At 40.1% G+C, this 14009-nt stretch overlaps 1 protein-coding gene across 1 annotated transcript in view; it reads left to right on the forward strand.

Annotated features, from left to right (window-relative positions):
• LOC103279158 (von Willebrand factor D and EGF domain-containing protein) overlaps positions 1–14009 on the forward strand; it is a 368122-nt gene that overhangs the window by 276161 nt on the left and 77952 nt on the right. Inside the window, exon 23 of the mRNA XM_062966717.1 lies at positions 12695–12787. Within this exon, the coding sequence (XP_062822787.1) occupies positions 12695–12787 (93 nt within the window). The remainder of the gene's footprint in view (positions 1–12694; positions 12788–14009) is intronic.

The raw sequence follows: 14009 nt of genomic DNA on the forward strand, positions 1-14009 counted from the left end.
ATAACTTGAAAAATGGGCTTCCCGGAACTCAAGAAAACCAGTTGAAAACCAATTTTCACACATATCCTGAAGTGCCAACGGAAATTATTCTGTTTTGAATTGTTTCCAGACAACATATGCTTTTTGTGCAAATCCCAGCAATCTTGCACAACAATAATATTGTGCAATAAAACCAGCAATCATACACAAAAACAGAATTTTGTTTTAGAAGAATGCAATTTCCTACCAAGCTGCTATGCCTGCTATAGGCCCCTGACTGCTATGCTTGGAAGGGTTCTGATTTCCCTTGCAAGAAGAGAGCCATCAAGGAATGGAAACAAACCTCTATATGATGCTCTAAGAAACTCGGATTCTCCTGCATTTGAGTCTAAATGTGGCAATAACAAATCAAGCAATAAAACAAGTGGTGGGAAATCAATCTTGCACAAACACGAGGTATGTTGCTACTTTGAGCTGATTCAGCTGTGACAGAAGACAGAGATGATGTACCCGTTGAAGTGTCCCCTACAACTTCCATCTGAATTCAGTGCTTTGGTTCTGTATACAGGGCATATATGCAAGAGATGTGTTTTATTAACTTTCCTGGCTAAATCTGATGCTTTCAGTGTAAAGCTCTCACACCCAGGTGAGGGGAAAGTAATCAAATGTGAAAACACATATTTGTTGTTGTATTGATTCTTATTGTGAGAACCTCTTATGAAATGGGGTGACAGATGGTAGGACCCTCTTCTCATAGATGTTAAGGATCCATCAGAAAGGGGGCTAGCTTTCAAAAAAATATCAAGTATATCAGAAAAATATCTACAGTATTTGTCAGTCAGTAACAATGTTTCCGTCCTGCTTACCAAATAAATAAATACATATAATCACAACCAAGCACCAATCAAGAAAACAATTAAAATCAATATTATATGTTCTGTAGCAGAAAATTAATAAAATAAAATAACATTATTACAAATACACAACAGTTGGGAAATTCAGTAGGTTAATAGCAGGGATAGGCATTCTCTGGCTGGCTCTATACTGTAGAATTAATGCAGTTTGGCACCACTTTAACTGCCATTGCTCAATGATGTGGAATCATGTAAGTTGTAGTTTTACAAGGTATAGCATTTCTGAGACATAGACAGACAGATGATAGATAGATATCAAAGATGCTATTGAAGTGGGTATGCCAGTATTTGCTTTTAGAGATAGGTATAGAGTGTGTGTTTCTGTTAAAATATAGGTTTCCTCCTTTAAACGCCTCTCTCCCAATATCCCTATTCAATGTCTTTTCTGCAAAGTGAAGATTTAATTTATATATTTTAATGTGTCTTATTTTTCTGAAAAACAGAAAGAATTCAAAATTCAAATCTCTGTTCATAAAGGGCGCAGAAAAGGCTGAATTAAAGTAGGCTTTGATTCAAGCAGAACTTTAAAATGTCTTTGGTTGCTTTCACTTCTTTTATGTGATGTGTTTCCCTGCAACACTACTATTTATGCTGATCACTTATATGACATGTTTCCTGATCTCTTCTGATCTTGGAAATTAAGGAGGCCTGCCTAGTACTTGGATGGGAGTCCACCATGGAATATCAGGTGCTATAGGCTATACTATACCTGTGAGCATTTCTTGCCTAAGAAAACCATATGAAAAACATGTTATTGCCAAAATTGACAGGTGAATTGAAGGTCTATAGATAAACATATCACATTTCTGTAGCCTTCCATTGCTTTCTATCAAAGGTTGTTCAAAATTGGTCACATCTGCTGGTCATCCATGTTGTTATTATTTTTCATTTTCCCTTCTCTGTCTTTTTCATTTATTTACTTCTAGGATCTATTCCAGTTTTTTTTTATTTTTGGTTGTGTTACAATAAATATATCCTTGCATGTTGATGATCGTCTCTCAAGGTTCACTTAGGGATGATGGTAGACTGTATTGTTCCTTTTCCTCTGACCCAGTTTTTGAGTAACTACCACACCATGAACATGCAGCAGGTTGCAATTCCTGCCACAACTGCAACTCCAAGCATCCACTCCACAAAGTCATTAGACTGTGGAGGTCCACCTCTTATCCTCACTGATTGAGGCACCACTACCACCAAGTGTCTACTGACTACAGTTTGTCATTAAGATAAAAACGTGTCATTTAAGTTGGTAGGTGTACCTAAACTCTCTCACTTTAAAGAAATGGAACAAATTGGCACCCAGTACTTCTACATAACTATTGTGAATAGCTGCAAGTATTCAATAACATGAGAAAGGCATGTTTGAATTGGACCACAGTGACAAATGGAAATGAGCAATAAATTGGAGTAAAAATTAGAAAAGAGACAGAAATTGCAAACATGGGTTTTTGATCGATCTCTCCAAAGAATCATGGGACGTCTTCATATGGGCTATTTTTTAGCAGTGGTAATGGATCTTTAGCAGTTTTGCCAAGGATCTCACTGGCTTCCATCACATCCCGGAGAAGTACATCTGGGGTGGCTCCACGGTAATACTGTCAAAAAACCCCTGTGCTGTTGAAAAATAGCTGGGGATGAAAGACGGAAGGCATCCTGTCTTTCCATAGAAATCTACTGGTCAAGCTTGATACATCCCCTGTGTGATGAGGTGGAGTGAAGCCGGGATGGAGTGAAGGCATGGGGTGACAGGTCCTCACACCTCATAGGCGGGTGCCACCAGAATCACCGCAATCCATTGCAATACTCAGCGATTCCAGCGGCACATGTTAGGAGGTCCATAGACTCTGAAAATAAATATGGAGGACACAGTGATTGAACAGTGCTTCCCTGCACCCATGTTACAAATCAATTAATCTCTAGGAAATGCCATCTTTTAAAAATAATGTTATTATGAGCTAATCATGTATTTGTATTGAGGGGCACTATTTTAAATTGAGAAATGTAATTTTTTTAAAAAAATAATTCTATACTTTATGACTATCTGGGCTAATAGTTGTTAATATTCCTTCATCTGTGAGTTTATGCAGACTTTTTATCTGTACATTTCTTTTAAGTTTTCTCACAAAGGTAATTTAGAGTTAGTTAAAATTACAGCAAGAAAATAACAGATCGATCTCTGCCCCTTGTATCCTCAACATTCATAGATCTGAAGAAAAACAACCCCAGTATCAAAACTAGCACACACATCTAATAAACACTTCCATACATACATTCTGGTGCTTCTCTCAATCTATCTATTGATCTTCCACATAGTGTGAAATCCATGGTTTCCAAAACATATTCCCAACTGCACAGAGGCCCACTTCTTTAACAGAAAGATAATCCATCAACCACCCTAACTACAAGCTGTCCACAACATTAAAACCTTTCCCTGGTTTCTAAAGGTTCAAAGTTTATAGAACTGTAAAAATAATGAAACCAGAGTAGTAAACAGTCATACACGATCAAAACATTCCACTCCCCAATTCCACTCCCCAAATCCCCAATTGATTTTTTAAAGTTTGAAATCCTGGATTGACATAAATTGATGCATCAGTAATACAAATTTCAGTTCTACAGCTGAAATGCTTCTCTTCACTTTCTTTGAACTTTCCGTGCAAGTAACCTTCTCCATCAATCTGTTATTTTTAATTTGATGTTTCCTAGCTCTCCCCTACCATGAGCTGTTCTGATTGTCCCCCCCCCCCCCCCGCCGCCACCATTCCCAATTGCATGCTTTCTGGAGTGTGCGAATGGCATTAACATGAGCTTTCCATGAAACTACATTTGCTGTAATCATTTCTATAGTTTTGAACACAGGGCACTGATCACAAGACTATACATACCAACTTGTTTAGAGCCCAACTCAATACAATAAACACCAACATCAGATAATAATAAAGAGGAAGCCTAAAACATGATGACATAGGGTGTTATGAGTGCATAACCACCATAGTTACGGTGATACTCATAGAATCCTGTTGCATTTACTAGGCAGCAGGTGCTGTGATCAATGGGAGTCTGTTCCCTTATTGATCAGAAAGCAGGGGACTGATGGCCGACTCCCTCTCATGAGCAATGCCTGGTGTGATAAGCAGAAGCTGAACTCTTGTTGCTTTTCCATCATGTGTCAGATATTGCTCATGTGAGGGAGGGACTACAGATACTTCTGGATCAATGGGATACAGACCACTGCTGATCTCTGCTATGTAGGATTTGGGGGACTTCCACAATCCCCATATATATCCCCTATAGTAAGACTATGTAGGGATCATGGATACAAACTATCTAATTCAAGTTTACTCATTTGAAACTGTCTAGCATGATTTTGGACAACAAAAATTTTAGAAGTTGAAAAATCTAGATATGGAAAAGATTTTAAAGTATGCACTAGGTAAATGCTCAGACATCATCATAAACAAAAACTTTTCCTTTGTTATTGTGCTTGGAACATGACCTTTTGTCAAGAGTCAGATGCCAGTTAACAAACAAAACAGAGTTTATTCCAAAGATAAGCCAAAAATAACATAAACACAGAAAGTATCCTTGAAACACTTCACTTATCAGTGTTTCAGGAGTAGTTTAGACAAAAATAACTCAAAAACAAGCCACACTATTTTCCCATGCTGGCATTCAATAAAAACTAAAGACGCTTCAATTCAGCTTTGGAGAAACAAATAGAGTTGACTGCAAGAAAATATGCAAAATAAACGAAGGCTTGAAACCTTCCAAAAGCTGCAGAGTATAACAGAAAGTGCAAAAGCCTCTTTTGGCTTCAAACCGTTTCTGCAAACAGACAGCCGGCTCTGCGGAGTTAAAGGGACAGTTCCCAAAAGAAAAACAGCAAACTGGCTTGAAAACAAACAAACTAGAAGAGCAGTAAACTGCTTCCACGGTGCAGATAAAGCCGAAGCTTCAAAGGGATGATGAATAGCCGTCGTCAGGAGAATCCAAGGTCAGGTCGGGAGGCAGCAGCAAATTCCGAAAGGCAAACCAGTATTCAGAAGCCGGGAGTAGTCGTCAGTCAGAGAGCGTAGACAGAAGCCAGGTCAAATTCAATCCAAAGTCCGAAGAGGGTGCAGTCATCCAAACCAGGTCCACGATAAGACACAGCGAGAGCCAAGCCAGATGGTATCAGTAGCTAGAAATAGTAATCAGAATGCAGTCCAAGGAAACCCACACAGTTCCATCCCTCTGCTGCAGAACAGTCCCAGATAACTTACATTCGAATCACAGTCCAAGTCCAGTCTTCACGGAAACACAGAGATCCCAATGGCGCCTCAGCAAAACCTTGCCACACGCAAAGTGCAATGGCCAAACATTCCCATTTTATTCCCCTTCCTCCTGGGTGACCAAACACTCACACCCAAACACCAGGTGTCCCAAATCTACTCAGAGTCCGAACTCCACACAGCTAGAGCTCGTGGATCCGGAGTACCTAGCAATTCGTCGGAGTCCCAATTATCCTGCCCACACTTAGCCCCATGAACACTTAAAGAACCATCATCCCTTCTCCAAGCATCCCAAGTGGGATCAGCTCCTGCAGAAACCCCAGGTTCAGTAATATCCATAGACTGCTTAGTGGACTTCAGGGATGGGTCCTTGGATGGCTTAAGGTTTCTCTCTGGTCCACCGCCAATCTATGAAGGAAGGAGTGTGGCCACTTCCTATCACATTCTCTGTTTGGACTCATGTTCCCTTTGCTGAAATGGGATGTTTGTGTTTTGTGCTGGATTTCTCATGTTATGTGTGGCTGTAAATAGCTGCCAGCCAATTGGGCTGAGACTGATTTTTTACTGATAATACTACTACTACTACTACCATTAATAATATTCAGAGGAGGTTCAACCACCAGGCCAACTAGGCAGTTGCCTGTGGCGCCATCTTGTTGGGGGCACCATCAAGGCAACTCCTGTCTCCTGTGGCCTGCCTCCGCCGCCACGCCTCCCTCCGCAAGGAAGGAGCCAAGGTTGCCGCTTTGGAGAGCAGAGAAGCGGTGCCAGGAAGGCGTTCGGGACTTTGCAGAGCAGAGAAGCTGTCAAACACCTTCCTGGTGAGGCCTTCCTGGCATTCAGCAGTTTGGGGAGCAGAGAAGCTGCAAATGCCTTCATTCTCACCAGGAGGGTGTTTGGGGTGCCCGTGCTGGGCCTCCCGGGGCCCGCTTTTGGGGCCTTCAGAGATTGTGAGGTAAGCTGGGTTTATATATCAGTAGAAGGTGGGAGAAAGAATTCTAATTGATCACCTTGATTAGCATTTAATGGCTCTGTGGCTTCAAGGCCTGACTTCTTGCCTGGGAAAATCTTTTTTTGGGAGGTGTTAGCTGTCCCTGATTGTTTACTGTCTGGATTTCTCCTGTTTTCAGAGTGTTGCTCTTTATTTATTGTCCTGATTTTAGCATTTTTTTAAATACCGGGGGCTATCTGGGTTATCTAAGTCCACACTGCCCTATATCCCTGTTCAATGTTTGGTGCTAAATTCGCAAATATAGTAATTCCTACATAACATTACCATGTATTGAACTACTTTTTCTGTTGATTTGTTGTAAAACATAATGTTTTGGTGCTTAATTTGTAAAATCTTAATGTAATTTGATGTTTAATAGGCTTTTCCTTAATCCCTCCTTATTATCCAACATTTTCGCTTATCCAACGCTTTTATTTTTCAGTGATTGGTTTGGGGGGGCACCAAAATTCTGTTCGCCTACACTTGAAAAATACCTAGGGCCGGCTCTGATAATATTATTATTAATAATAATAATAATTGTATTACCCATCTCTCCCTGTTTCTCAAGGCAGAAGACAACATAATTCAAACAAGAGATTAAAAGACTATTAAAAGACATTCAACAAAATTCACAGAATTAAAATACAAGTTAAAATTTATTTATAAAGTGCAGATTAAATTTGCCAGCTAAAAATTGGCTGGATAGACCTGCTGGAAGAGATGAATCTTCAATTGTGTCTTAAATTCCAACACCTGATCTAGCTGTTGAAGCTCTTCCAGCAGGTCATTCTACAGTCTTGGGGCAGCCCATGAAAAGGTCCTCTGAGTGGCTGTTGCCAGTCTGGTTCTGGCAGGCTGGAGTAGATACCCTCCAGAAGACCTGAGTGTTCGTGGCAGATTATACGGGAGAAGGCGATCCTGTAGGTGACCTGGACCCAAACTATGTAGGGATTAAAGATCAAAACCAACACTTTGTACTTTGCCCGGAATAGGGCAATTCACCTTTATTGTGAAAATGGTATTGTCTCCTCTATGGCAATGCCTAGCCTATTATATATGCACATAATTAATGGACAGAATAATGTTTAAGGGTCGAAGTTTTGTTTTCATTGAAATAAACTAAAGGACAACAATTTAACAGTAACAACTAAACAAAGTTCAATTCCTAACTCTCTAATATTGTATAAATAATAAAATTCTTGGCATATGAGGTCTTCTGGGTGCTGTAAAATACAGGAAATAAAGTTTTTTATGGAAGTAAGAGAGAAAATACAGGATGAATATAGTAAAATTCATAAGTAACTGCAGTTTACTGACATGAAATCAACTAGTGTTTCATCATTACGAGCTTAGGCAAAAATAATTGAATTTTGTTCATAATTCTTTTCCTCTCCTGAAATGTATGTCATGTGGTGACATATTTACAATAGAGTATCCAGATGTACAAAGATTATGACTATAACTATGTTGCCCAAAGGAAAACTAAAAAGAGATAACTTTTCATGTCTGAGATAAAGTGGTTCACTAGACTCAGTGATCTAAAGATGAGTAATAAATTCAAATGTTTTACTCAAATGGGTCTTGCACCTCTCATCTTTATTCATTGCAGCTTTGACCTGCTTTGCTTTCAGAGTCTACAGCTGCCTCATATGACTCTTAAAACATTGTGATCAAAGAAAATACCCTTCAGTTATATTGCTCATGTTTATTAGAAACATCAGCCACTGTTGGGGGAAAGCCACCATTCATTTTCCACAGTTGTATTAGCTATCATTAAAGGCTCCACTCCATAAACCATATAATGTGGAATACCTCCTTGAATTGTATCCTACATTTAAAATATTGAGAGTCACCAGGCATGTCCACTGCTTTAAAACGTAAGAGTTTATTTGATCATGTAATTATGGGAGATGTTGAAAAATAATTTATTTATTATGCCTATTATCCACCAAGCACCACTCTTGCACAATGTACTTTCATTCTACATAGTGATTGCATGGCAACAGTACTTGATGGGACTGTGATCAGTAATTATACGGCACTCTCTAATAAGGTCTGTTTATAACAGGTTGTTTCTTACTTAATTGTTTAATTAGGTGAAGTCAAAAATGTGGCTTCACTTTTACCGGAAACCATCCAGAAAAACAAATTGAATTTTGCATACAGTAGATGATTTTAATTTTGTTTGTCTTATGTTTCAATAATAACTTCACATTTAAATGGATGTTATTCAAGCTATTTGTATTTCTGAATGCCAAACTGGAGGAAAATACATAGCACTGATTTTTGTGAGTGCCCCAGGGATTATGAAGCACAAGCATGGAAATATGCCATTTTTTTCCTTATTTGTATTGTTATCAATATTTAAATACATATTCAAAACATTTCAAAGTCATTTAAAAGATCTACAGTTTTACATGGATGTAAGCTGTATAGAGCTCATGGAGTTGTCATGTATTAAGTGTTGAATTGCATCCTTGCCATAGTTCAGCCATTTCATTCAGATGATAAATAAAACAGTTCATTCAATTCCCTCTAGCAGTAAAGTTCAACTTCTATCCGTTTGCAGTGGAAACAAATTGGACTCCCACAAAAATAAGGTTGTGGTTGTGGTTTTTACAAACTTGAGTATGTAGAACATCCTAGGTATGGAAATGTAAATAAATTGATTCATTAAAAGAAAAAGTGTTTTAAGAAGTCTTGAAGTACTCTGGAAAAATATGGGGTTCCAGTTTCATGGCATGTTCACAATAGTTGTATAAGAAATGTTTAAATAGATAAGTTCTTCTGTTTGGAGATAGAACTTTAGAAACTTTCCCCCTTCTTTTCCCTTTTGGAATGGGAGTGAAATTACACATACAAAATAATTAGCATTTCTGATATGCAAAATATAGGGATGAATCAAGATCTTCTAGACTTTTGAGGACCAAGATGTCAAGAACGCCTGAAATGTCAGTGGTTCATCCTCATCAACATCCATAGGATGTTTACCTTCCAACCTAGAATCTAAATAACAGGACAATTTCTTTCTGTTCCTTTCTGCATTATTTATAGGTTTCATCAACAAAAGAAAATGACATTAACAGCTAGAAAATCATAGCTGTACATCCATGACAGGGCAGCTTGGAATTGCAAGAACTTGAACCATGAACCATGATGCCTAGCCATCTGTAACATGCTGCATATGCTTTGAGGCCCCCTTAGAATTTAGCCAAAAGCCATTTATGCCATAGCTGACATCTTAGGGCCAGATTCCAATGACACATAAGGTCTATGACCTTATGACACATAAGGTCTATGAACCTCATCACATTAAGGGTGGGATTCACACACCTGGCTGGGTGTATGGGTAACCTGCTGCACAGTATCACCTACCTTTCTCCTCCCCTCATCCTAGGAGGGAGCATTGCCGCTTGTCTTCTCCACTCCCCCCCCCCCCGTTGTTTCCTATGCAACACAGGAAGCCTCCCGTGTTGCCCCCGCTGCCTCCTGAAACACTTCCACTTTTCTTGAGGCACAGAGCTCTGCTGGAAGTAGATTGACATTAAGTGATGGCTGCCGGTAGGCTCCATGCCTCAAGTGAAGTGGAAGTGCTGTAGGATGGGCAATTTTGCCTGTCTGGTGAGGTTGAATGTAGTCTTTGCTAGACTGTGTAAAACTATAATTAATCCTCATAAGTCATTATTCATTGGAATCATGCAAACTAATCACTATTAAGAAACATGTAGGAAAGAGGGAGAAAACATGTAAGAATCAAAACACTCACCAATAATTGTTGTTAAGATTCTGTAACTTTCGGAAGCCTATCAATATCAGTTTAATTTTCAGTATAAGCATTACAACTTTGGGAAAGCCAAAGAGGCCATTTCTAGTGTTCAAATTAAGTCCCAGGCTGCTTGCCGGTCACCATAAGGAAGGGCAGCTGGGACGAGACTAGCTGAGCTGGGCAGGAGATTGAGAACACAGCTTTCTGGGAAATGCAGTTTGGGAAGGAGAGCCCTCTTGTGGCAGAGAATTCAAAATGTCCTGCCCTAAACTAGATTTCCATGAAAACAATTCTCAACATCATGAGGGCTGCAGCAGCCAGCCGTTTAGAGTCAGTCTAATAATAAATAAAATTATTGAATCTGCGAAGAGGACTAAGGTAAGTAAGTAAAAGTATAAAGTTGAAGTTCTATGGTTAATTGTGTGTCATACAGGCACACTGTTAGACAGACATTCAAGGTGATTGTTGTTGTGGCTTTTTTGGGGTGTGTGTGAAAGGTTTTTGTCTATATTTTAAAAAATCAGTAGATGTGTGAATCTTTCTGAAACTTGGGGGGATTGATATCCTGGTTATGTGCATTGTGCACATATATAAAATTTAATATATAGCTTTTGTAGTTTTCTATAAAAATATTGTTTGTAAAAAATAATTCCCAAAAACCTAGTGAATGAGTGTAACATTTAGAAACTTGGTGGGCTAACTGTGGAAAATGTGTGGTACAATTATAGCAAGTTTCATCATGATAGCTCTAAAAATGAGGGAGAAATGAGCCCCTGAAGTTTTTACACTTGCTCAATCTCTGAATGAAAAAAAAATGTTACTTCATTATAGTTATAAAAATGTTAGGTCCATAATTTCAGAAACACCCTCAAAAACTATTTGCCTCCCCCCAATTTCATAATGCGTACCGAAACATTTATTTCATTGATCACACAGGCCTAGTTCTTACCTGAGCATGCTTAATCAACACATGAAGAGACTAGCCCATTTCTTTCCATATATAGCTTTGTTGCTTTCCTCAGATTGCTACAGATGCATATTACTGTTTTCCATTATTGTCGAAAGAAAGAGAATCACGGTGAAAATCTACAAATTGGGAAGGCTATACTATTCAGATCCAGCATTCTTCATATCTGAAAGACAAAACTAGAAACAGAGGGGTTAGCTCAGTAGCTTTTTTACCAATTGATTCAATGTATTGAAATAACAACTGCATATGACTCTAACCTCCTTTCACACTTTCATTACATGCTATCTCTGAAAGAGCACCCATTTTCCTGCTTTTGTCAAACTACTTTCAGGGCCCTTCCAGACAGGCTCAAATCACAAAAATACCCATTTAAAATCCTGGTTCCTTTCGTGATTTAGGCCATACAGCAGTCCCAAATCCCAGGTTTTCTCTGAGGGAAGGGCATCTAGCCAACTCCAAGTCCCCCATTTCCCCTCTAAACTTACCGCAGGGGCCTGGCTGTGTCTTCCTGTTCCTCGGAGAAAGCTCCTGAAATGTCAAAATGATGGGTTCAAAGCTTTAGAGGGGGGGGGATTTCATTTTGACATGTCAGCAGCTTTCTCTAAGGGGCTTGAGCACACATCCAAGCCCCTCTCGTGAGTTTAGAGGGGAATCAGGGGGCTGGGAGCAGAGGTTGGGGTGCTACCCTGCTCCTTCGGGCTCTTAGAGCCTGAAGAACTGGGATAGCAATGGGGATTGGCCCTCAGGATTGCAGAAGGCAGTCCTGAGAGTCAATCCACACAGGCCCAACTCCTCAATAGATCCAGACCTTGCAGTAAGGTCCAGATCTGGTAAGGTGTTTTTTAAATCCAAAATAAACTGGGAAATCCCAGTCTACTCTGGGTTAATCCACAACCTATTGCAGGTTTTGGGCCTGTGTGGAAGGGCCCTAATAGATTGAATAAAAGAGTGAATGGAAAACCAGCCATATTCACAGAGATTTCATGTGATCATGGTGCCCCAATGTCACATGCAGAGGTGGTCCAACCAGCCACCAAGGGAAGCATTTGGCTGTGGCGCAATTGTCCCAGGGGTGCAGTCAAGCCCCCGGGAGGATGGCGCCACCCCCTGCCTCCTTCTCCTTTGGGTCTGGGCCTTCCCTCCACGGTGGAAAGGCCCATCCAAGCCCGAAGGAGAAGGCCCATCCAGGATGGCTGGGCCTTCCCGCCCTGGCCCACATGCCCTGGTCCCGCCTCCCGTGCTGCGCGACCTGGCCCAGCCAGCCTGGATGGGCCTTCCCGCTGCGGCCCACGCGCCCTGGCCCTGCCAGGAGGCATGGCCCCACGACGCGGGAGGCATGGCTAGGGCATGTGGTGTGGGAGGTGGGGAAAGTCTGGCCACGCCTCCCGCATCGCACGGCCACGCCTCCCGTGGTGCGCGGCCACGCCTCCCGCAGCACCGGGGGGGGGGCGCCACAATTCATTTTGCCTACTAAGGCAAAATATCTATGGACGCCTTTGGTCACATGGAAAAGACTTTAGAAGTATATTTTGACTCTATTTTAGATTTCCACTCACCCCACAGAGATCAAGGACAACACTGAAATATGTCTGTGGGGAATGGGTATGCACCAGTAAGACTCCTGTGTGTGTATGGGGTATATTGGGGGGAGGGGTTTTGCAAGGGAGGATATTCTTTGCAGCCATAGTACATGTACATAGTACTCTGTGTGTAGTAGAATATAAACTAGTGGAATCCCAATGATAGTTAATACATAACGAACACGAAATTTAATTTCTGCTGTTTTGTGCTTTTTTGTAACAGTTTGTGATCCGTCATGTCAAAATGGAGGGACATGTATAGCTCAAAACATCTGTTCCTGTGTTTATGGATTTGTTGGTCCTAGGTGTGAGACAAGTATGTATGATGGTTATTAAAGTTTTTCCACATTTTAGAAAGGTAATAAAGAATAATATGTCAGTGGAAATGGGAAGGTGGGCAAATAGCTCTGCTTGTCTTGTGAACTCTAGACCTTAAGCAGCCCTCAAAATCTGCTCTACACAATAGAAAGATGCTATGGAGCAGTTTTTGGGAAGCCACAAACAGTTCCCATCATGCTAGTGAAAATCTATCTGTGCAGAGCTGGGGTGTATCTTGATTTACTTACTTCCATTCTTTTTTCTTTTGAACATTTCATTATTTTCTTTTTCATCAAATTTAGCCTACAATGCATTAGAGAAGTGAAGTTATTATTCAAAGTACTGAAGACTAAATAATTCCTTCACCCCTCCACTATGTTGTGCTTTCCAAGAGCACATTAGTATTATAAAACATATGAACATCTTTATTGGCATTTGCTATGTAACCACACTAATGGTAGAAGGAGCTTTGTTTATGGTAATGCCTATGAAATTCAAGGCTATGAAAAGCAAATGCATTAACGCTCCAAATATAAAAAGGGAAAGAACCAAACATTGCTATTAAGATTCAAGCTATTGTTCTGCACAGGCAGTAAAACATGTTCAATACATAACCAGTGCCTTTAGAAATAAAGTTCAATCAAAACTATTTATATCACAGTTGAATAACAAGTACAGACAGCCCCCAATTTGTGAATAGGATAGGTTTTGTAGGTTTGTTCTTAAGTTGAATTTGTATGTAAGTTGGAACAAGTATATTTTAAAGTGTAATTCCAGCCAGCTTTGGGCAGCACAGAGAAGGGTTGTGTTTGTTTTGCTGTCTGTGCCCCTGTTCAGAAGAATTCACCTCACCTTCTGTACCTATGATGATTGGATTTTGAAAAAAAAAATGTCTTGTTGTAGAAACAAGGATTGGTGGGAAAGCTTCAGTAGAGACACCTTTTTCCCATGATAAGTCTTCCAAGAGTGAATTTCTCTTCCGAGGGGTAGATTTTGCTCACTTCCTGTTGTCTAACTTCTTTTCTTAACTATGAAATGTTTGTAAGTTGGATGTTTTTAACTCGGGGACTGCCTGTATTACTGCGGCTATGATAAACTCTTTGCACTGTGGTTGAAGATAGATTGCCCTGATGGGTTTTTTCTCCCAGAGTTTTATATGAGTAGAATATTTTTTAAAGATTTCTCTGAATAAACTAAAGGTGGAAAAGAGCAGCCACAGA

Source organism: Anolis carolinensis, chromosome 1, assembly GCF_035594765.1.
Source record: "Anolis carolinensis isolate JA03-04 chromosome 1, rAnoCar3.1.pri, whole genome shotgun sequence".
In the NCBI taxonomy this organism is placed as follows: domain Eukaryota; kingdom Metazoa; phylum Chordata; class Lepidosauria; order Squamata; family Dactyloidae; genus Anolis; species Anolis carolinensis.